The sequence below is a fragment of the Microcebus murinus genome, chromosome 1, assembly GCF_040939455.1.
Source record: "Microcebus murinus isolate Inina chromosome 1, M.murinus_Inina_mat1.0, whole genome shotgun sequence".
Lineage (NCBI taxonomy): Eukaryota > Metazoa > Chordata > Mammalia > Primates > Cheirogaleidae > Microcebus > Microcebus murinus.
The window spans coordinates 156,983,752-157,007,500 of NC_134104.1; the positions used below are offsets into that span (position 1 = coordinate 156,983,752).

At 45.9% G+C, this 23,749-nt stretch overlaps 1 protein-coding gene across 3 annotated transcripts; it reads left to right on the top strand.

The window, feature by feature from the left end:
* Nucleotides 1–661: 661 nt before the first annotated feature.
* Nucleotides 662–23,012, top strand: LOC105868062 (IQ domain-containing protein F5-like). Of its 3 annotated transcripts, none has more exons than XM_075996153.1 (4): nt 662–1,009; nt 1,729–1,773; nt 21,257–21,310; nt 22,568–23,012. In XM_075996153.1, the coding sequence occupies exons 1-4, from the start codon at nt 932–934 to the stop codon at nt 22,994–22,996; spliced, it is 606 nt and encodes a 201-aa protein (XP_075852268.1). In that variant the 5' UTR covers nt 662–931; the 3' UTR covers nt 22,997–23,012. The 3 variants fall into 3 exon arrangements, with proteins under 3 accessions (XP_075852268.1, XP_075852290.1, XP_075852335.1); XM_075996175.1 differs by lacking the exon at nt 662–1,009 and adding an exon at nt 1,420–1,483; XM_075996220.1 differs by lacking the exon at nt 662–1,009 and adding an exon at nt 1,447–1,555.
* The last annotated feature ends 737 nt before the right edge of the window (nt 23,013–23,749 follow it).

The window sequence follows — 23,749 nt, forward strand, 5'->3', positions numbered from 1 at the left end:
TGGTTAGCCTTGGGGAAGAATGGGACTGAGTCAGGAAGACACCAGAAGGTCAAAGAAAAACTTTTGCTTCTAAAGCAGCTTCTGGGGCCTTCCTTTTGGACATTGTTTTCTGAGTCCTAACAAGGCTAACGGCATGCCCAGGTCCGCACAGCCAGAAAGCAATGGGGTCAGGACCGGAGCCCAGGTACTCACCCTGCAGGGTCACACTCTGCTCAAGTCCCTCATCACAGAAATGCAAATTGAAACAGGAAGACAGCACTTTTCACCTTTAAGCTCAGCAAAAATTTCCAGTGAGGGACGGAGGTTAGAATGGTGCTGCCACGGTGAAGAGGAAGCTGTCAGGGTTTAGTGACATGGAGCAGCCACGTGTCCCAGGACTCGGCAAGGCCACCCCAGCACCTACTGCCTGGCGGATGCCTCCCACGGCTGCACAGAGACGGCTGGAAGCTGCTGGTCACAGTGTCGTTTGCTGTAGAGAATCACTGGAGGAGACACAGAGATTCATTCACGGATGGAGAAGACAGAAGAGGAACACAGGACGGGCCGGGCCCTGAGCACCATGGGGTCACTATCTGTTCTGTCGATTTTGCATCTGCCTCAACATTCTCATGATGAAAAGTGCTTTTATGACGTCGAATGGGAAAGGAGAGGGATTCAGAGTGCTCCGAGACTGGCGACAGTAGCACTCACACAGTCAGGTTAACGCAAACGCCACATCATGATCTGACCCATGTTGCAAACAGCCGCCTTGGGAAGATGAGGGAGAGAGGCGGGATCGTGTGGAGTGGGCAGCAAGCCACATGCCGTCCTTCAGGTGGCAGTTCACCTTACTAGACGATGCTCGAAAGGAAGAGGTCGGGTGCTGGCTGTGACGTGTGGTGAGAAATGGCAGTGGGACGACCAAGACTGCTGGGCTTGGGACCAAGCCTGAATGACCGGCTGCCTCATGCGGCCACTGCCACCACCAGGAGCCTGCACTGGGGAGCCGGCTGGGTCTCTACACTACCAGGCACGTCAGGAAATGCCCTCCAGCCCTTGCGGTTTCAGACACCAGATGGACAGGCTTGTTTTAGGGATCACAGGGTGGTGAGCCAAGCAGCACCGAACAGCCACAAGAGGAAGGCGATAGCGCAGGAGGGAGGGAGGGAGCAGCCACTGGCTGAGCTGCCTCCTCCCAGACCCTTCCTCGGCCCTTCTGCCTCTGCCACCACTGAGGAAGGGCTCCTGGCAGAGAAGGCCAGACGGCGTGGAGCCAGCCTGAGCCAGGGGTCTGCCCGTGGTGGGCAGACCCCTGTGCCCCCTCTGCCCGGCGCCATCTGCTCTGTCAGCGGCTGTGGGCCGGACCAGAGGTCATCCTTGGGGCAGGACAGACTCATCGAGCTGTGCTTCCACTGTGGACTCTGGTTCCTCCCTGAGTCACAGTTGCCCTTGTGACATCATGGCTATCTCCCTCTACTTCTCCACCCCTCCTGCCCCTGCCAGGGTAAGGGGAGCAGCAACGAGAGGGGATGTGAACACCTGAACCACTGCCCCAAACATGGGCTGTCTATGCTGTGTAAGACTCAGGCAGACAGTCTCCCCCTGGGGTGGGGAGGGGTTCTGTGGCAGAGGGAAGGAAGCACTAGATGACTTCATAGGACCCAGGCAAAAAATGGGGAGGCAGGGCGGTGGGGACTTTGCACAGAAGCTGGTCCTCACCATGATCCCCACCCCACATTCTGATTGCAGAAGCGTGACCCAGACGTAGACCCACTGGAGATACAGAAACTGAAGGTAGGTGGGCCAGGAGTGCGAGAGAACCGCAGACCACTGGCCCCCCAATCCCTGGGGTCCTGGAAGTGGAGGCCTCATCTGCGGTCCCTCGGCGGTTGGTGCAGCTCTCCTGCACCCTAAATCCCCTTGTGTCGTGGGTGAACTGTGTTAAGCAGGAGATAGACAGGACGGGGAGGACGCAGCCTGTGACAGGCCGTGTGGGGGGGCTCCCGGGGTGGGAAATGCAAAGGCAGGCGGGGGCCGGCCCAGCGAGGCGCAGAAGGACATGCAGGGCCTGAGAGGTAGCAGTGGACGTCAATAGGAGGGAGGGGAGGGGAGACCCCAGAGGGCTGTGGCCCTTACCGAGGCAGCAGGAGGTGGCCTTGTGGGCTCGAATTTGGACTAAGACGCAGGCCATAAATGCCAGCTTCATCCTCATGGGCATCCTCTGGCTCCTCAAGCCCAAGTCGGGTCTTCTGGGTCAGAAAGTGTTTTCCCTGGTTCCATGAACCTGTGAGGTCCACAAGGCAAGCTTTCCCCATTTTATAGACAAGGGACACTGTGAGTCTGAGGGTGAGCAGAAGTGCCCACAGTCGTGGACGAGACTGAAGAAGAGCCCAAACTCCACCCAGGCCTGCTGGGTCCTCAGAACCACCAGGGGAAGTGCAGATTGTTCAGAGAACCAGTAAATGTTACGACTAAATATACAGTGCCGTGTGCATGCTCTAGGCCCCAGAGAGCAGTCTGGCCTTCCAGATCGATGGCTGTTCTTTTTATCTGACTGAAGTTGCATTTTATTTTTCAACCTTTTTAGAGAATCCTTCCCATTACTATTTCTCTCTTTTTTTAAATTTTAGTGTATTATGGGGGTACAAGTGTTAAGGTTCCCTGTATTGCACATGCCCCCCTCCCCCCTCAAGTCAGAGCCTCAAGCGTGACCATTCCCCAAACCTCACACATCTCACTCATTGTGTTTGTATATACCCATCCCCTCCTCCCCCCTCCCACCTGCCCGACACCTGATAAATGTTATTCCTATATGTCCACTGAGGTATTGATCCGTTAATACCAATTTGCTGGTGAGTACACGTGGTGCTTGTTTTTCCATTCTTGAGTAACTTCACTTAGTAGAATGGGTTCCAGCTCCATCCAGGAAAATACAAGAGGTGCTATATCACCATTGTTTCTTAAAGCACTGAGTAGCACTCCATGGTATACACATAGCACATTTTATTAATCCATTCATGAATTGATGGGCACTTGGGTTGTTTCTACAACTTTGCAATTGCGAACTGTGCTGCTATAAACATTCGAGTGCAGGTGTCTTTTTTATAAAGTGACTTTTGAACTTTTGGGTAGATGCTCAGTAGTGGAATTGCTGGATCAAATGGTAGATCTACTCATATCGCTTTAAGGTATCTGTATACTGCTTTCCACAGAGGTTGAACTAGTTTGCAGTCCCACCAGCAGCGTAGGAGTGTTCCTATCTCTCTGCATCCATGCCAGCATTTGTTGTTTGGGGACTTTTTGATAAAGGCCACTCTCGCTGGAGTTAAGTGATATCTCATTGCAGTTTTGATTTGCATTTCCCTGATGATTAGAGATGTTGAGCATTTTTTCATATGTTTGTTGACCATTATTCTGTCTTCTTTTGAGAAGTTTCTATTCATGTCCTTTGCCCATTTTTTGATAGAGTTGTTTGATTTTTTTCTTACTGATTTTCCTGAATTCTAAATAGATTCTAGTTATCAGCCCTTTATCAGATGTGTAGATTGCAAAAATGTTCTCCCATTCCGTGGGTTGTCTGTTTGCTCTCTTGACAGTTTCTTTGGCTGTGCAGAAGCTTTTTAATTTGATCAGGTCCCATTTATTTATTTTTGTTGCTGCTGTGATTGCCTTTGGGGTCTTCTTCATAAATTCTTTGCCTAGGCCAATGTCTAGAAGAGTATTTCCAACATTTTCCTCTTGAATTCTAATAGTTTCAAACCTAATATCAAGTCTGTTACCCAGCATGAACTGATTTTTGTGAGAGGTGAAAGGTGTGGGTCTTGTTTCAGTCTTCTACATGTGGCTATCCAGTTTTCCCAGCACATTTATTGAATAAGGATTCTTTTCCCCCGTGTATGTTTTTGCCTGCTTGTCAAAGATTAGTTGGCTATATGAGGATGGTTTTATATCTGGGTTCTCTGTTCTCTTCCACTGGTCAATGTCCCTGTTCTTGTGCCAATCCAAAGCTCTTTTAGTTACTATAGCCTTATAGTATAGTTTGAAACCTGGTAAATTGATACCTCCTATTTTGTTTTTATTGCCTAGGGTTGATTTCGCTAAATGGGGCCTTCTCTGGTTCCATACGAAGCATAAAACTACTTTTTCTATATTTGTGAAAAATGATGATGGTATTTTAATAGGGATTGCTTGACTCTGTGGGTCACTTTGGGTAGTATAGATATTTTAACAATGTTGATTCTGCCGACCCATGAGCATGGTATATTCTTCCATCTGTTTACATCCCCTGCTCTTTCCTTCTTCAGTGTTTCATAGTTCTCCCTGTAGAGGTCTTTTACCTCCTTAGTTAAATATATTGCTAGGTACTTTATTTTCTTTGTTGCTATTTTGAAGGGAATTGAGTCTTTGATTTGGTTCTCACTTTGACTGTTGTTGGCATATATGAATGCCTCTGATTTCTGTGTGTTGATTTTGTATCCTGAGACTTTACCAAATTCATTTATCAGATCAAGGAGTCTCTTGGTTGAATACTTGGGATTTTCTAGGTATAATATTATGTCATCAGCAAAGAGTGAGAGTTTGATCTCTTCAGCTCCCATTTGGACACCTTTAATTCCGCTCTCTTGTCTGATTGCTGTAGCGAGGACTTCCAGCACTATGTTGAACATAAGTGGAGATAGTGGGCAACCTTGTCTTCTTCCAGTTCTAAGTAGGAATGCTTTCAATTTTTCCCCATTCAGTATGATATTGGCTGTGGGTTTGTCATATATGGCTTGCATCATTTTTACATAAGCCCCATCTATGCCTATTTTGTTGAGCGTTCTTATTATAAAAGGGTGTTGAATTTTGTCAAATGCTTTCTTTGCATCTATTGAGAGGATCATATGGTCATTATTTTTGCTTCTGTTTATATGGTGAATTACATTTCTAGATTTTCATATGTTGAACCATCCCTGCATCCCTTGATGAAGCCCACTTGGTTGTGATGGATTATTTTCTTGACTAGTACCTGGATTCTATTGGCTAGGATTTTGTTGAGAAATTTTGCATCTATATTCATAAGGGATATTGGTCTGTAGTTTTCCTTTTTTGTTGCATCCTTTCCTGGTTTTGGTATCAGGGTTATGTTCGCTTCATAAAATGTGTTGGGGAGTCTTCCATCCTTCTCGATGTTGTGGAATAATTTTTGCAGGATAGACACCAGTTCTTCTTTGTAGGTGTGGTAAAATTTGGGTGTGAAACCATGTGGTCTAGGACTTTTCTTTTTAGGAAGGTTTTTTATTGCTGTTTCAATTTCAGTACTTTGATATCGGTCTGTTCAGGAATTCTATTTTTTCCTGGTTGAGCCTAGGGAGGCTGTGTGTTTCTAAGAAATTGGTTACGGGACCCAAAAGCAACAGTGTAGCCTGCTCCTCCCAGCAAGCACCACCTACTGACAAGGAGGTCATTCTGCACACCCTTTTATGGCATCTATTGACTCATCATACAGGGTGTGGTTGAATCTCTTTTGGCAGCCTCAGGTAGGGATGGGGGGGAGGAGAATGAAGCAATATGGCGCCTGCCATGCAGCTTGGGTCTGAGCACACATAGGTGCCCCGAGGTAGTTGGGAGTCTCGTGCCAAGTCCACTATAGGCTTACCACTCACTGGTGGTGGCCGTCTCTGGGCTGGTGTCCACAGGTCTCTCCACCCGCTGGAGAGCCTACCAGCAGTCTGAGATGCAAGGGAGGGTAGAGTCAACCGCTTCACCTACCCTTGCCGCTGGTCTCCAGGCTACTCGGGAGGTCTCTGCTTCCAGTTCTCCTCTCTAACCTCCTCCCATGGAATCTCCCGTGGTCTCAGGTATCCCTCCTTCTGACCTTCCTCCAATGTATGCTTGTCTGCTTGCTTCTTTCTTCTAATTTCTCCTAGAATCTGTCTTTTCTGCAGAGACACTCTGTCTGGTGGTGTTTCTCGTCTGCCATCTTGCTCCGCCTCCCAGACTGATGGCTTTTACAGGTACAATAAGTAGTCACTTGAAAGCAGCTTTCTACATTGAAATCCTAGCAGTCTGAGAAGGGCTCCACTGCCCCTGTGAATGTTGTAGGTTTTGTGAGTCTCAGTGATTCCAACAACCACAAGCACCCCAGGGAATCAGGCCCTGCTCCTTTTCCTCTCCCTGGGGAAAGACTTCAGTGCAGGTACCTCCCCGCTGCCCCTAGTGCCTATGGCCGCTGTTTGGACTGGCAGTGGCCATATGCTACGGACTTTATATCCAAATCAGAAGTTGCAGCCCAAGGCTGTCCTCATATATGCAGAGCCAGATGTCCCATTGCATAGCCCTGACATCATTCCTGTCTCCTGAACTTAGAATTGGGAGGGGTTGGGCTTCCCACTTCTGAAGTTGCTGGGCACCCTGTCACCTGAGAGCTGCATCTGAGGCCGTGCTCTGTCAGTCTGCCGTCGGGGCAGTTGGGGCCTGCACACACCGGGTTTCTGTTAAGCAAGCCCCCAGACAGAAGTCAGGCATGTGGCCCCCTCTCCTGGGAGCAGCGCAGCCCAGAGAAAGCACAGGAGGCTGGCCTTAGTGACGACAGGCACAAGGTTCTGCATGACTCATGCTAAATTGGATGCGCATGGGCAGGTGATACCCCTTTGGGAAATGCCTGATATGATCTAAGGATCCTCAGCTCTTCCTCTATGCTCCATCCTCAGCACCCTCTTCCCCAGGGTACTGAACGCAAATAGATCCCCCCACTGCTGTCACCTCCTCCTTATATATGGCACCATTTCAGTGACTTCAGCATTGACTGGATGATGCTCCCAAACCCCTTGGCTCTCATCCCTAGTGATTTTGACTTTCATCCCATCTCAGTCACCCACTCACACCACTGAACTCCAGACCATTGCTTCCTAAGCTTTCTGTAGGGAAGGACCACTCTTTAAAAATGCCTAATCTATCACAGACAAGTTCTTACGTAAAACAATAAAAATGAATTATGAGAAAACTATAAGGGAAAGTTACATAAAATATAAGCCTAATTCTTAATTATTTGAACACACATAATATTACTATTTCAATTTTCCAGTTTCTATATGCTTATTCTCAATCTCTATACTTATGCAACTAGTAACTGACTTGGAGCTAAAGAAGCTGGCAAGCTGGAAAAAACAATGATCAAAGACAACACCCCTTACACACACACACCAAAATAATCCCACTCTAGCCAAACACCAGAAACAGGGCATACTCACAAGATAAAATTACTGGACAATAACACCTTCATTCCAGCCAATCAACACAGATAAACCTGTGGTGCTACCCCAACTCATGCAGCCAAGGCGGAGTGGGGAGCCTAGAATCCTACTGTCCCCAGGCTACAGTGAGGGCCCCCAACACTCCTGCTGGGATGCTTTCAAAGAAGGTTGAGTAGGGAGCTGTAATGATGGAAAGTTTTAAACTTTGGGGAGAAGTAACATATTTATTGTGTTGGGTTTTCCAATCCATGAGCATAAAATATCTGTTTATTTAGATCTCTGGTTTTTTAAAAGCATTGTTTTATAGTATTTACCATACAAGCTCTGTATGTGCTTTGCTAGATTTACAACTAAGTATTTCATTTATTAAAGCAAGTGTGTGTGTGTGTTGTTTTTTTTTTAATTTGGGGGACCACATGTTCCTTGCTAGTATATAGTAATATAACTGATTTAAAATTTTTTTTTAATTTTTTGGCTTATTAGTCCTTATAAACAGGATAGAAATATAACCGATTTTTGTCTTTGCTGTGTATCTGCCAATTTGATGAACTCATTTTTTAGTTCTAGGATAATTTTTTCTTCTTTTAGATTCCTTAGGATTTTCTATGTAAACCATGTCATCTGAAAAAAGGGACAATTTTCTTTCTTTATGATCTGTATAGCTTTCATTCACTTTTATTGACTTATTGCATTGGCTATGACTTCCAGCACTATGTTAAATAAAATTGATGAGAATTGACATCTTTGCATTGTTCCCCATGTAGTGTGAAAGCATTCAATCTTTCACTGTTAAGTATAATGTTAGCTGTAGGTTTTTTGTAGATGTTCTTTATCAAGTTGAGGAAGTTCTCCTCTATTACTATTTTGCTGAGTTTTTTTTATGATAAATGAGTGTTGAATTTCATCAAATACCTTTTCTACATCAATTGAAATGATCATGTAATTTTTTTTCTTTAGCCTATTTATACACAGTGTATTATATCAATTGATTTTTGAATGTTGAACCTAGAATAAACCTTATTTGGTCATGTAAAATTCTTTTTATACACTGATAAATTATTTTACTAATACATTGTTAGGGATTTTTGTATCTATATTCATGAGAAATAATGGTCTGTCGTTTTCTTTTTGTAGTTATTTGTCTGGTTTTGATATCACGATAATTCTGGTTTCATTAAATGAATTGGGAAATGTTACCTACACTTCTATTTGCTAGAAGAGATTGCATAAATTGGTTTTATTCTTTAAACTTTGGTAAAATTCTCTAGTGAAACCAATTGGACATGGAGGTTTCTTTTTGAAGGGAGTTTTAAAATTATAAACTTAATTTCCTTCATAGTTATAGGACTAGTCAAATTATCTGTTTCAGATTAGATGAATTGTGGTAGTGTGTGTTTTTTGAGGAATTGGTCCATTTTATCTAGTTTGTCAAATTTATGTGTGCAGAGCTGTTTATGGTATTTCCTTATTATCTTTTTGATGTCTGCATGGTCTGCAGTGTTTTATTTCTAATATTGGTACTGTGGGTATTCTCTTTTTCTTAATCACTCTTGCTGAAAGGACGGTCAATTTTATTGATCTTTTCCTACCTCTTTGTTTCATTGATTCTATTGTTTTCCTTTTTTCAATTTTATTGATTTCTGTTCTTATTTTCATTATTTCCTTCATTCCACTTACTCTGGGTTTATTTTGCTCTTCTTCCTCTAGGTTCTTAATGTGAAAGCTTAGATAACTGATTTGAGAATATTTCTTTTTTAATATAAGCTTTCAGGGCTATATTAGCACTCTTAGCGCTGCTTTACCAGCCTCCCCTATATTTTAGTGTGTTGTATATTCATTATCAGTTAGTTCGTTGTATTTTTTAACATTTCTACTTGAAACGTCTTCTTTGATACATGGATTAGAAATGTGTGATTTAGGTCCCACGTCTGGCAGGAAGAGCATGGAAGTGACACTGTGTCCTCACAGCATTCCTTCAGGTGGTGCATGATTTCCATTTGTAACCTTAGTCGTGCTGTTCACTTTGATCACTTGATTAAGTTGATTTTGTTCAAACTTCTCCACTACAGGATTATTCATTTTCTTTTTGTAAATATTTGGTGAGCATATACCTTGAAATTATTTAAATATCTTTAACCTCATCAAAATTTCAATTTATTTATTTATATCAGTGTGGACTGTTAGTTTCCCACTTTATTCAATAGGTCATAAAACATTAATATCTTGATTCTTTAGATGCTCAAATTGTCCCAGATTTGGCCAGCAAGAGCCTCTTCAATCTGGCTTCTGTGTTCTTCTGACATGCTGTCCTCATTCTTTGAACACTTGCTTATTTTCTGGCACAAAATTGTATTCCAGATTTATTTTGTACTTTCCTGCCCCAGGCCAGAAATTAGCCATTTCTCCTTCCTTCCTTTAGAGAGAAACAGTATTACTCATTGTTATTGAGATACTGCGGCTCACAGGCCCCTGCAGTGGACAGAGCCAATGAAATATATGTATGTAATAAATGTTTGTGTATATGTTCGGCACAAACACACACATTTATATCTATATTTATTTCTATATCAACTGAAATCTATGATTTCACACTGATACATTCAATCCCCAAACCAAATCAAGGGGTTCATTTTGGTTTTAACTTTTCCATATTTCTAATTCTTATTTCTGAGAGCGAGACACCCAGCTCTCATTATGCAAAATGAAATTCCTTACTCGATCAGTCTCCCTTATGTGTATCCGCCTTCCATCAGCACCGCTGCCGCACCGGCACGCACACCCCTCCTCACCCTGCGCGGCTCTGGCACCCCGCCACGGGCGCCTCCACGCAGATGCGCTGCCTCGCCTGCGCAGGGGCCGTCACCCCATGCCGGGCCTCCCCCACCTGGACGCTTTCTCCCCCTCTCGGGATTAACACTCTGTGCCAGGCTTCACGCCTCACAGGTGCGTGGACTCTGGCTCTCCTCATTGGTCTGCCGATCCCTATTAATGTCCCCTTCATCCAACCTGAGCTGACACAAAATGTCAGGACACCCTCTGTGAGGACGTCCTCCTCACTGTGCACAGCTTCTCACTTCCTCTGCCACCAAGGATGCCTCCTCATCCTGCTGGACGCCACTACCAGTATGCCGTGTGCCCGTGCGGCCTGCCTCGCGCTGCCGGGTCCCTGCCGGGTCCCTGCCGGGTCCCTGCCGGGTCCCTCGTGCCAGCGCTGCCGCCCTGGGTCCTGGCCTGGCTCTGGGCCGCGGCTCTTCCCCGGCCGCGCCTGCGCTGCGCCGCCCAGCCCGGCGCCTTTCGGGCTGAGTGACTCGGGGAGGAAAGGGGAATGAAGGCGAGGACAAGAGAAAATTGAGTTTCGAATTGAAAAATAGAAACGAGCCATTTGCAGAAGGAAATTCTCAGCCACTGGCTAAAATTTGCTTCAACGTTTTCACCCCAAATCTCAAGGAAACACAACCACAGCGAAAACCCAGAAATTGTCCATGAAAACAAGGATCAAAATGTTCAAGCACAGGCTCATGCTTAGGCCTCCCTCTCCCACTGCAAATCCACAGGAATAACAGAAAAGAAATACATGAATTAAAAAATCTCTAGTAGCATCTAAAATATAGGAACGGGGCCGTCGGTGGACTGAAATTATGTGGAATCCCTGACAGAGGCATATGTGGAAAGGCTGAGAGACAATAAATCGAAGCTCCAAAAAGCCTCAGGCAGGTGCGAGAGTGGCCATGCAGTCCCTCCACCTTGCCGGCGGCTGGCCCAGGGGAGGAGGGACGGGCGGGACACGCACAGGGGCAGCCGGCCTCCCCGGCAGAGCCCGGCGCGTGGCCAGGGAGGGCCTGTGGCCAGGGGTCTGTGACTGGCCTGGGGAGGCGTGGCAGGGCCTGGTGCCAGGGGACAGCAAGGGCCCCGCCCAGAAGGCCACGCACGACATGCCAGCCCTGACAGCCCACCCCACAGAGGAGGAAGACCCAGAAGTTCGGTGTGGGCTGGACGCTGCTCCTGAGAGTGCAGCGAGTGGAGGGAAGGGAGGCTCAGAGCACTGATGAGAGGGTTCTCAGCACTGAGGAGAGTTTTTAAGAGATTCATTAGAAAGAACCCAGTTTAAGGCAGTCGACCAGTTGCACCGAGATGATTGAAAACAGGTGGAACCCAGAACGTGTGGCACAGTCTCAACTACTACAGATAAAATACAGAAACCTTTAAAGAGGAAATAAGACCAACGGTTTATTGACCAAGGAGTTAGTGGGGTTGACTTCAGTTTTCTCAACAGCAACATGGGGTGCAAAGAGAGAGGGGAGCCACTCCCCCAAGTATCTGAAGAAATCCTTTTAAGCACAGAATTATAAACTCACTGCAAATGTTATCCAAGTGTAAGGACAAATAAACACCAGTTCTTATATGCAAAGACCAGAAAGCTTCCTTCACTGCCCAAAATACTGGACAAGGAGCTACATCACAGTGAGAAATGAAGAGGGAAGCACACAGGACACAGCAGTGAGCATAAGAGCCAGAAAAATTTATTTATTTATTTATTTGAGACAGAGTCTCACTCTGTTGCCCGGGCTACAGTGTGGTGGTGTCAGCCTAGCTCACAGCAACCTCAAACTCCTGGGCTCAGGCAATCCTTCTGCCTCAGCCTCCCAAGTAGCTGGGACTGCAGGCATGCACCACCAGGCCCAGCTAATTTTTTTCTATGTATTTTTAGTTGGCCAATTAATTTCTTTCTATTTTTAGTAGAGACGGGGTCTCGCTCTTGCTCAGGCTGGTTTCAAAATCCTGACCTTGAGCGATCCTCTTGCCTCGGCCTCCCAGAGTGCTAGGATTACAGGTGTGAGCCACCACGCCTGGTCAAATTTATTTTTAGTCTAAACATGATTTGGCTTTAAAAAATTTAATATCAGTGGAGAAATAAAATTCAAGATGATAACAATATGCAAGATTGTTGGAGGAGTAGGTGGAGGAAAAGGAACTGGAGTACATTTCTTGCCTGATTTAGGGCAAAGGGATAGATAATGATTTGCTCCAGGTGTTAATAGCAAATTATAAAAATAAAATATACGTTGACATTGAAGTGCATTAGAAATAGAAGAATAAGGTGTATAATTTTGATTTCAATTAGGAATTGTATTTGGTTGCTATGACATTATAGAAACCTAGACAACAGTGGCTCAAACAAATAGAGGCTTATTTTTATCCTAGGTGTGGGCAACGCCTGCCTAGTGTCCAGGCTTCCTCTATCACTCCATTTTCCAATGCTTGTGACTAGACTGTTGTCCCCCTGTCGTCAGGAGGGCTACCAGGGTGCCAGATGTCACACCCATATTAAGGCAAAGGGCAAGGGGGCATCCCGGCCCGAGGCAGCCTCCCACAAAGCTTTCCCAGAAGACCCCTGTGACTGCTGCTGACGTCTGACTGGCCGCTGAGTGTCACGTGACCGCCCCTAGCAGCAAAGAAGGCTGATGCACTACTCATGGAGACTAGAACAGAAGCTGCACAAATACTCCAGAATTGACACTCATAATGACCTTATTATAGTATGTCCTAGAGAAAAGAGAAGGAAAGTTTGCTAATAGTCTTCAAAATTATATTTAAAAAAGACTGTTGAGCAGCCTGGAGACCAGCGCCAAGGGTAGGTGGAGCGATTACCTCTCCCCTCCCCTGCATCTCAGACTGCTGGTGGGCTCCCCAGCAGGTGGAGAGACCTGCGGACACCAGCCCAGAGACGGCCACCGCCAGTGAATGGTAAGCCTGTAGAGGACACAGCACCAGGCTCCCAGCACCCGCAGGGCATCTCCCTGTGCACAGACCCGAGGCGCGCGGCAGGCGCCATATTGCCTCATTTTCCCCTCCCCCACCCTATCCTCGGCTGCAGAAAGAGACAATATAGCCACCAGCCAGGGGCACCTCCAGGGAATGGAACCTTCCCTTTTGGGGTCCTACAGCTGACTGAGGGAAACTCAGACAGTGAGCTCCCTACCCGCCAGCCCTCCCAGGTACTGCTGGCCCGGTGATCCCAGGAGAACGGGGCAGACCCTGAGGCTGAGAGACATAGACCCAGCCTGGGCTCCCTGTGGGTGAATTTGGACTGGCACTCCTCTCCCTGGTGGGGATACAGTTTGAACTGGGACCCAGAGTTCAACCTGCAGACCAGATCCCGTGCACCCTGGTCTTGCATTGCCCGGGACACAGAAGGGATATACGTCAACAGCCTACTGAGGTGTGTGTGCCTTTGGGGGCAGATCAGCGTCCTAGAGGGCAACCCTCCTCCCAAAGGGAGGCCGTGTGCCCAGCCCAGGTGACGTTCCTGCACAGGGAACCTCCCAGCCGACATCACAGCCAGGGGAGGCCTGGTGGCGTGAGGTCTGGCCTGCTGTCAGAGGCCCAGGAGTAGCCAGAGGCCCCAGAGTTGGGGAGGGTGGAAGGGAGTGGGGCCAGCTCCAGATTGCAGGTCTCAGATAGCCCCACCCCACATCCAGACTTTCTGATTGAGAAGGGCCATTCCAGCCCCTCCTTGGCAGCTATTCCTGGAAGCAGAGAACAGAACTTTGACCCCTGCTAATGATACTGGTGGTGCCTGAGGGCAGGCTTACCAAACCCATCTCCGCCCAGACTCTCTCCTAGACCAGCCCTCCCTGAGGGGGAGAAAAGGACACACCTGGAAGTCCCAGGGCCCCACTGACCACCGGAGGCACTAGAGTGCCTCTCTAGAGGAACAAGAGCTGGTTACAGGACACACAAACAACAACGTAACCTGTTCCTCCAAGTAAGTGCCACCTACTGACAGGGAGGACATCCTGCACACCCTTTTCATGACTCATCATACAGCGAGTGGTTGAATCTCACCCACAAACACCACCTACCGGCTCAGAAACTAAACAAGGTGTAAGAATACCCAAACGAAAACCTAAAGAAAGAAGCAACAACTGATCGACATGGGAAGAAGTCATCGAAGGAACTCCAGAAATATGAAGAACCAAACGGAAAACACACCCCCAAAGAGGAGCACCAGCCCCTTAGAAATGGACACCAACCAAAATGAGGCAACCAAAATGACAAAAGAGGAATTCCGAATGTGGATCATAAGAAAATTCAATGACCTGCAAGAACAACTCAATAACCAACACAAAGAAACCACAAAAAGCCTCCAGGACCTGGAACAGAAGTTCACTAAAGAAATCCATACAATGAAGAAAAGTTTAACCAAACTCCTGGAAATGAAGAATCAATTCAGGGAACTACAAAATTCAGTGGAAAGCCTCAAGAACAGGGTAGATCTAACAGAAGAAAGAATCTCAGAGATTGAAGATAACACCTTCCAATTAAATAAATCAGTCACAGAGATAGCGCAGAGAAACAAGAGAAAAGAGCAAAGCCTACAAGAGATGTGGGATTATGTGAAGAAACCTAATGTGAGGGTCATAGGGTTACAAGAAGGGGAAGAAGACAACACTCAAGGATTGGACAAGCTATTTGAAGATATAATAGAGGAAAATTTCCCAGGCCTTGCTAAAAATCTCGATATACAAGTTCAAGAAGCTCAGAGGATCCCTGGGAGATTCAATGCAAACAGGAAGACGTCACAACATGCAGTCATCAGACTGACCAAAATATCAACTAAAGAGGCCCTTCTAAGAGCTGTAAGATGAAAGAAGCAGGTGACATACAAGGGAAAGTCAATTCAAATAACACCAGACTTCTCTACTGAGACTTTACAAGCAAGGAGAAACTGGGGCCCCATTCTCACTCTTCTGAAACAGAAAATGCCCAGCCTAGAATCTTATTCCATGCAAAAATAAGTTTTGTATATGAAGGAGAAATCAAGACATTCTCAGATAAGCAAAGACTGAGGGAATTCACCAAGACCAGCCCTTCAAGAAGTACTCAAAACAGTGTTACCCACAGATCAGCACAATAAACACTCACGAATGTAAATCTACTCAAAACTAAAGATCAAAGCCCAGACACTACAATGGCTCAAGAGAGAAAACAAAGCAACAAAGTTCAACCCAACAGAATGAACAGAAATCTGCCCCATCTATCAGTTATCTCAATAAATATGAATGGCTTGAACTCCCCACTCAAGAGACATAGGCTGGCCGAGTGGATAAAAAAAAAAAACACAAGCCAAGTATCTGCTGCCTTCAGGAAACACATCTAACCTGGAAGGATGCAATTAGACTAAAGTTAAAGGGGTGGAGAACGATATTTCAAGCAAATGGAAGCCAAAAGAAAGCTGGTGTGGCGGTGCTGATTACAGATAACTTAGTTTTTAAATCAACAAAAGGAATAAAAGACAAAGAAGGTCACTGTATAATGGTGAAGGGTACAGTTCAACAAGAATACATAACAATTCTAAATGTATATGCACCCAACCTTGGTGCGCCCAGATTCATAAATCAAACTCTACTTGATCTAAACAAATGGATAAACAACACCATAATAGTTGGAGACTTTAACACCACACTGACAGCACAGGACAGATCCTCCAAACAGAAAATCAACAAAGAAATAATGGACTTAAACAGAACCCTAGAACAAATGGGCCTGACTGACATTTACAGGATATTCTATTCCAAAACCACTGAATATACATTCTTCTCATCAGCTCATGGGTCATTCTCTAAGACTGACCATAGCCTAGGACACAAAGCAAGTCTCAAACAATTTAAAAACATAGAAATTATACCATGTACCTATTCAGACCGCAATGGAATAAATGTAGAAATCAATCCTAACAGGAGTCCTCATTTCTACACAGTCATGGAAACTAAACAACCTTCTGCTGAATGATCACTTCATAAACGAGGAAATCAAGATGGAAATCAAAAGATTCTTTGAACTAAATGACAAAGGTGACACAAGTTACCAAAACCTGTGGGACACAGTTAAAGCAGTCCTGAAAGTTTATTTCCATAAATGCCTATATCCAAAAGTCAGAAAAATCACAAATAGACAACCTAATGAATCGCCTCAAAGGGCTGGAAAAATAACAGACCAACCCCAAACCCAGCAGAAGAAGTGAAATCATTAAGATCAAATCAGAACTAAACGAAATTGACAACAGGGAAACTATATGGAAGATTAATAAGACAAAAAGTTGCTTCTTTGAAAAAATATAAGATTGACACACCATTGGTTACACTAATGAAAAGCAGAAAAGAAAAATCTCTAATAAGCTCCATCAGGAACAGTAAAGGAGAAATTACAACTGATGCCACAGAGATACAAGATATAATTTATGAGGCCGGGCGCGGTGGCTCATGCCTGTAATCCTAGCACTCTGGGAGGTCGAGGCGGGCGGATTGCTCAAGGTCAGGAGTTCAAAACCAGCCTGAGCAAGAGCGAGACCCCGTCTCTACTATAAATAGAAACAAATTAATTGGCCAACTAATATATATAGAAAAAATTAGCCGGGCATGGTGGTACATGCCTGTAGTCCCAGCTACTCGGGAGACCGAGGCAGGAGGATTACTTGAGCCCAGGAGTTTGAGGTTGCTGTGAGCTAGGCTGATGCCATGGCACTCACTCTAGCCTGGGCAACAAAGCAAGACTCTGTCTCAAAAAAAAAAAGATATAATTTATGAATACTACAAAAACCTCTATACACACAAACTGGAAAATGTGGAGGAAATGGACAATTTCTTAGAAACACACAGCCTCCCTAGGCTCAACCAGGAAGAAATAGAATTCCTGAACAGACCAATATCAAGTACTGAAATTGAAACAGCAATCAAAAACCTTCCTAAAAAGGAAAGTCCTGGACCAGATGGTTTCACACCAAAATTTACCACACCTACAAAGAAGAACTGGTGCCTATCCTGGAGAAATTATTCCACAACCTTGAGAAGGATGGAATTATCCTCAACACATTTTATGAAGCGAACATAACCCTGATACCAAAACCAGGAAAGGATGCAACAAAAAAAGAAAACTACAGACCAATGTCCCTTATGAATATAGATGCAAAAATAGTCAACAAAATCCTAGCCAATCGAATCCAGGTGCTTGTCAAGAAAATGATTCATCACAACCAAGTGGGCTTCATCCCAAGGATGCAGGGATGGTTCAACATATGCAAATCTATAAATGTAATTCACCATATAAACAGAAGCAAAAACAAAGACCATATGATCCTCTCAATAGATGCAAAGAAAGCATTTGACAAAATTTAACACCCTTTTATGATAAGAACGCTCAACAAAATAGGCATAGATGGGGCTTACGTAAAAATGATGCAAGCCATATATGACAAACCCACAGCCAATATCATACTGAATGGGGAAAAATTGAAAGCATTCCTACTTAGAACTGGAAGAAGACAAGGTTGCCCACTATCTCCACTTATGTTCAACATAGTGCTGGAAGTCCTCGCTACAGCAATCAGACAAGAGAGTGGAATTAAAGGTGTTCAAATGGGAGCTGAAGAGATCAAACTCTCACTCTTTGCTGATGACATGATATTATACCTAGAAAACCCCAAGTATTCAACCAAGAGACTCCTTGATCTGATAAATGAATTTGGTAAAGTTTCAGGATACAAAATCAACACACAGGAATCAGAGGCATTCATATATGCCAACAACAGTCAAAGTGAGAACCAAATCAAAGACTCAATTCCCTTCAAAATAGCAACAACAACAAAAAATAAAGTACCTTGGAATATATTTAACTAAGGAGATAAAAGACCTCTACAGGGAGAACTATGAAACACTAAAGAAGGAAATAGCAGAGGATGTAAACAGATGGAAGAATATACCATGCTCATGGGTCGGCAGAATCAACATTTTAAAAATATCTATACTACCCAAAGTGACCTAGAGAGTCAACGCAATTTCTATCAAAATACTATCATCATTTTTCACAGATAAACAAAAAAAATTTTACACTTCGTATGGAACCAGAGAAGGCCCCGTATAGCAAAAGCAATCCTAGGCAATAAAAACAATATAGGAGGTATCAATTTACCAGACTTCAAACTATACTACAAGGCTATAGTCATTAAAACATCTTTGGACAGGCACATTGACCAGTGGAACAGAACAGAGAACCCAGATATAAAAGCATCCTCATACAGCCATCTACTCTTCGGCAAAGCAGACAAAAACATACACTGGGGAAAAGAATCCTTATTCAATAAATGTGCTGGGAAAACTGGATAGCCACATGTAGAAGACTGAAACAGGACCCACACCTTTCACCTCTCACAAAAATCAATTCACGCTGGATAACAGACTTGAACCTTAAGTGTGAAAATAGAATTCTAGAGGAAAATGTTGGAAATACTCTTCTAGACATTGGCCTAGGCAAAGAATTTATGAAGAAGACCCCAAAGGCAACCACAGCAGCAATAAAAATAAATAAATGGGACCTGATCAAATTAAAAAGCTTCTGCACAGCCAAAGAAACTGTCAAGAGAGCAAACAGACAACCCACGGAATGGGAGAAAATTTTCGCAATCTACACATCTGATAAAGGGCTGATAACTAGAATCTATTTAGAACTCAGGAAAATCAGCAAGAAAAAATCAAACAACCCTATCAAAAAATGGGCAAAGGACATGAATAGAAACTTCTCGAAAACAGATAATGGCCAACAAACATAGGAAAAAATGTTCAACATCTCTAATCATCAGGGAAATGCAAATCAAAACCACAATGAGATATCACTCAATTCCAGTGAGAATAGCCTTTATCAAAAAGTCCCCAAACAACAAATGCTGGCGTGGATGCGGAGAGAGAGGAACACTCCTACACTGCTGGTGGGACTGCAAACTAGTTCAACCTCTGTGGAATGCAATATGGAGATACCTCAAAGTGATACAAGTAGATCTACCATTTGATCCAGCAATTCCATTACTGGGCATCTACCCAAAAGTTCAAAAGTCACTTTATGAAAAAGACACCTGCACTCGAATGTTTATAGCAGCACAATTCACAATTGCAAAGCTATGGAAACAACCCAAGTGCCCATCAATTCATGAGTGGATTAGCAAAATGTGGTTTATGTATACCATGGAATACTACTCAGCTTTAAGAAACAATGGTGATATAGCACCTTTGTATATTCCTGGATGGAGCTGGAACCCATTCTACTAATTGAAGTATCCCTAGAATCGAAAAACCAGCACCACATGTACTCACCAGCAAAATGGTATTAATGGATCAACACCTAAGTGGACATAGAGGAATAACATTTATTGGGTATCGGGAAGGTGGGAGGGAGGTTGAGGGGATGGGCATATACAAACACAATGAGATGTGCAACGTTGGGGGGATGAACATGCTTGAAGCTCTTACTCGAGGGGGGAGGGGGCATGGGCAATATAGAGAACCTTAACACTTGTACACCCATAGTATGCTAAAATAGAAAAAAAAAAAAAAAAAGAAGGCTGATGCAGGGTGGCTTTTTACCCCTCACTAATCTGGCCCTATTGCTTCCCCCAGTAATCATGGTCTCACTAGTTAGGAAAATGAGGAAAGTAGATGCGGGCTCGGCAACCAGCAGTCTGCCTGCACTTCTAAAATAGTAAAAGGAATAAAATTCCAAACAATTCTCAACCAAATCAACAAACATCAGCGAAAGGGAAAATGAAAAAGAAAACAAAAGGTGACAGATGGAAACCAGAAATCAAAAGAAATGTGAATTTGTAGAAGTAGCTATTACAGGACAGAGGCTTTCTTGCTGGATCTGAGGAGAAACACCTCAGATCCTTTGTATTTTGTGAACAAAGGAAGACAGGAAGTTGAAAATGAAGCCATGGGGAAATACCACGTGGAGGGGCTCCCACTTCTAGTAATAATGTGCTAAGTAATTGGAGAGGCCCCTGTTGCTGAAGAGACCTGGAAAAGCTGATATCCAAATATTTTTCAAGTTTCTGCTTGAAGGAATTGAAAGGTAGCAACACAGTAAAAGTCACTGGGCCGTGATCCAAACTCAGAAAGACCTCCAGAGCTGCGAGGCTGGCACTGGGGTATTGCCCAACACCTTTCCCTTCAGACACACGCTTCCTGCGCCCTCCCTGGCCCTCATGTCGTTCCCACCATGCCCTGTCCTCCACCTCATGCCTGTCTCCCCACCGCCCCTCATCCCGCTAACTTCACACTGAGACCCCCAGCCCTAACTGGCCTCCTCCTCTTCCCTGTGTCACCCAGAGCCCCTCCACCTGCCCCGCACTCACCTCACAGTGCGGTGGGCCCCAGTGAGCCCTGGGGAGAAACTCTGAGGGGCCCAGGGCCTCACGCTGACCCCTTGGGCCTTGGCCAGAGCCCCTCTGCTCAGCATTCACCTGTCGCACTAGGTGGGTCTTCACGGCCAGGAGCAGGCACAGACGGGGCCCTGCTTCTGCAGTGGCCACCCTGGCCCGTCTCCTGACTGACAGGAGAGCAGGCACAGACACTGAGCCTTAGGTGACACCTTACGGGTTTCCTGGCCTACATGAGTCCTGCTCTCCTAGGAGGCCTATAGCCGGTGCCCTGCAGACAGGCCAGGCACAGGGCATGCAGCCACAGTGACGAGTTTACCCTGTGTCCCCAATCCCACTATCCCCATCAGAGATAATCATTGCTTAATTTCTTATTGTGTGTATCTTCCTAATCCCCCCTTCATAAAGCCTTTATAGCACATGCATGTAAATACAGATACAGGCCATAGTGTTCTTCCATTTGGTCCACTTGTATCTTCCATGTACAAAGAGGACACACTCTTTCTTTGTGACCTACCCCATGTCTGATCTGGGCTAGTTTACCCCTCCTTAGGCAACCTGGTGGCTCCCTGCTACTGGGAGGTCACCATATTGATGTGGAATTTAGTGCGGACACCCAATCAACATAGCACACGATGATCCTGCTGCCTCAGCCTCCCAAGTAGCTAGGACTACAGGCATGTGCCACCATGCCCGGCTCATTCTTTGTGGTTTCATTAAGTGCTTGGTTTGATGAGTTTTTGCAATTCTATATTTCCCAATCACCCAAAGCAAGAAATAGCAGAGATGTACAAAGAACAACTTACTGATACCTCTCCCCTTTAACCTCTGATTACAGGCAGCAATAGAGGACAAAAACAAATTGAAACAGAAAGAAGACCAGGGAATAAAGGTATGAGAACCTCCTCTCCTGCTGAAATCAGAGGTAGGTTAGAACAGGCCCTCACACTGGGAGAGACCCCTGACCTGCAGCATCTCTGATCCATATCACCCAGCAGTAATGATTGTCTGCCTCACACCATGGCATGATCATGGAATATATTGCCCAGAACAGGGCACATTGGTGAGTGAAAGGTGGTGCTGTTAATTACTACTCAGGAACAACCTTCACAAACCCAAAGTGAATAGGGCAAACACAAGTGGTTGCTCCATTCAAAGCTGCAGAGAATAGGGATTGACTCATCCTGGGCTGTCTTTTCCCATTTCCCATTTCCACTGACAAAGCTGAGTGGCTGAGCCACGAAGACTTGGTTGTAGAAGAGAAGCCTGAATGAGGGATCCAGACCATGCAAAGTTGGAGAGTGGTGTGATGAGGGCGGTTCCTCACACATGCTGGGAAAGGGCATGGCCAAGTAAAGGGAACCACAAGTCTAGAATTGTGTGGGGTCATGTGTGTATGTGCACCTATGCGCATGTATGTGTGTGTTTAAGTTGTGACAACCAAAAGAAGTGAAAGTGATAAATAGATAAGAAAGACCCCAAACTGGGAGGAGCAGGGAAACTTTGAACACTATGATATGACAGAGGGAGAGAGCAGGTTGTCGATGTGAGCTGGAGTCAAGGTGGAGAGGGCAGGATGAGCAAAGGCTCAGGGAAAATGATGGCAGATACCTGGCATCTCACAAGTCAGCTCTGGGGACTCAGCCGGTATTGTCTGGGCCCTGTGGGGAGAAGGTCTGGCAGCCGCACGTTGGAAGACAGGACCAGTGACTGATCTCAGGCAGGTGGGAGGGGTGTGAAGAGACAAGTCATGGATCCTAGGTGGGTGGTTGGGCACAGGTGGAACATGGTAACTCTTTGACCCCTAGATCACAGCGTTCTTCCTCCAGACTGGCCAACCAGGCCCATTAAAAAACCAGGTGAGGGAGCTAGGGCAGATGTATCCCCATTTTGCAGATGGGGACATTGAAACTCAGAGGTCAAGGTGAGGTGTCCATATTCATTAACCTGAAGGTGGCAGGGGTGGGAACCTACCTGGTCTCTGGAGTCCAGCTGTTGCCCTGCCCAGGGCTCCTGAACTGTAGAAGAAGGGGCCGTCGTTGGTGGAGAATCAGGGTCCCTGCCTCACACACGCTGGGCTGAGGCGTGCAGGGAATGTGCACTGAGTGTCTTTCTTTTCTTGCAACCTCTCCTCCTCCCCCAAATGAAGGCGACCCCTGACAAAGTAAAGGCAGCAATAAAGATCCAGGCGTGGTGGCGGGGCACGCTGGTGCGCCGCACGCTGCTGCACGCGGCCTTCAGAGCTTGGATCATTCAGAGCTGGTGGCGGCAGGTGCTGGCGAGGCTGCTGTACCAGAGGCGGCGGGCGCTGCTGGAGTTCTTCGCGGGGCAAATATGGGCAGTTGTCCGGCTGCAGTCCTGGGTCCGCATGTGGCGCGTCCGCCTGCGTTACTGTCGCTTGCTCAATGCTGTCCGCTTCATCCAGCTCTATTGGCGCTGGCACAATTGCCATTCCCGTGGCTTTCTCCAGGGAAGCTATGAGCTCACAACAAGCAAGCTAAACCTTGAGCTTAACATCTTTCTGGGATCACATATTTGTCAGATTAAAGACTGCATCCCCTTTCCAATAAAGCATTGATCAGGTCTGCTCCCCACCACTATGTGTCACTCGATCTCTGTTAGACAAGTTCGCGAGATCTTTGTCTCAGCAAGGCTCAGGGAAAATGATGGCAGACACCTGGCATCTCACAAGTCAGCTCTGGGGACTCAGCCGGCATTGTCTGGGCCCTGTGGGGAGAGGGTCTGGCAGCCCCACGCTGGAGGACAGGACCTGTGACTGGTCGCCAATATCTGCCACAGGTGGGAGGGCTGGAGTGCAGGGCGCCAAGGCAGCCAGCTCCAGGGAACCCACCCATGGCCTAGTCAGTAAATGGCGCCCCTTGCATGTGCAATGTGGAGGGCTGTGCCATCCTTTGCTCTTAATGCTCCAATGTCGGCCCCTTGAATTTGGAACAAGGTCAAAGTCCTCCTTGTGGTCCTATGACCCTGTCTGGCCTGGTCCTGGCTATCTCGCCCTCTCATCCTTCCTGGCCACTCTGCTATTTAGAAAATACCCCACGCATGTTCTCATCTCAGAACTTTGCACCTGCTGCCTGCTCTCGTGGGCTTGTCTTCTGCAGGGGGGCTCTCACGGCATGCGGCTTTGTCTCTGTGCGCATGCTTCCTCCTCCAGCTCCTGACTCCACTCTCCTGTTTTCCAAGCCCTCATCACTACTGAAGTTATCTTACCTCATTATTTTTCTATTTTCTGTTCCCCTCTAGAGGTTGAGCTCCAGGAGAGCAGGATTCTGGGGTCAGTGCTCAGTGCCCAGGACTGAGAACAGGTCCTGCC

Coding starts and splice junctions, on each gene's coding strand:
- LOC105868062 (XM_075996153.1), top strand. CDS start 932: ATGACCGGCTGCCTCATGCGGCCACTGCCACCACCAGGAGCCTGCACT. Junction 1,010..1,728: donor CTGGGTCTCTACACTACCAG/GCACGTCAGGAA, acceptor TTCTGATTGCAG/AAGCGTGACCCAGACGTAGA. Junction 1,774..21,256: donor TGGAGATACAGAAACTGAAG/GTAGGTGGGCCA, acceptor CTCTGATTACAG/GCAGCAATAGAGGACAAAAA.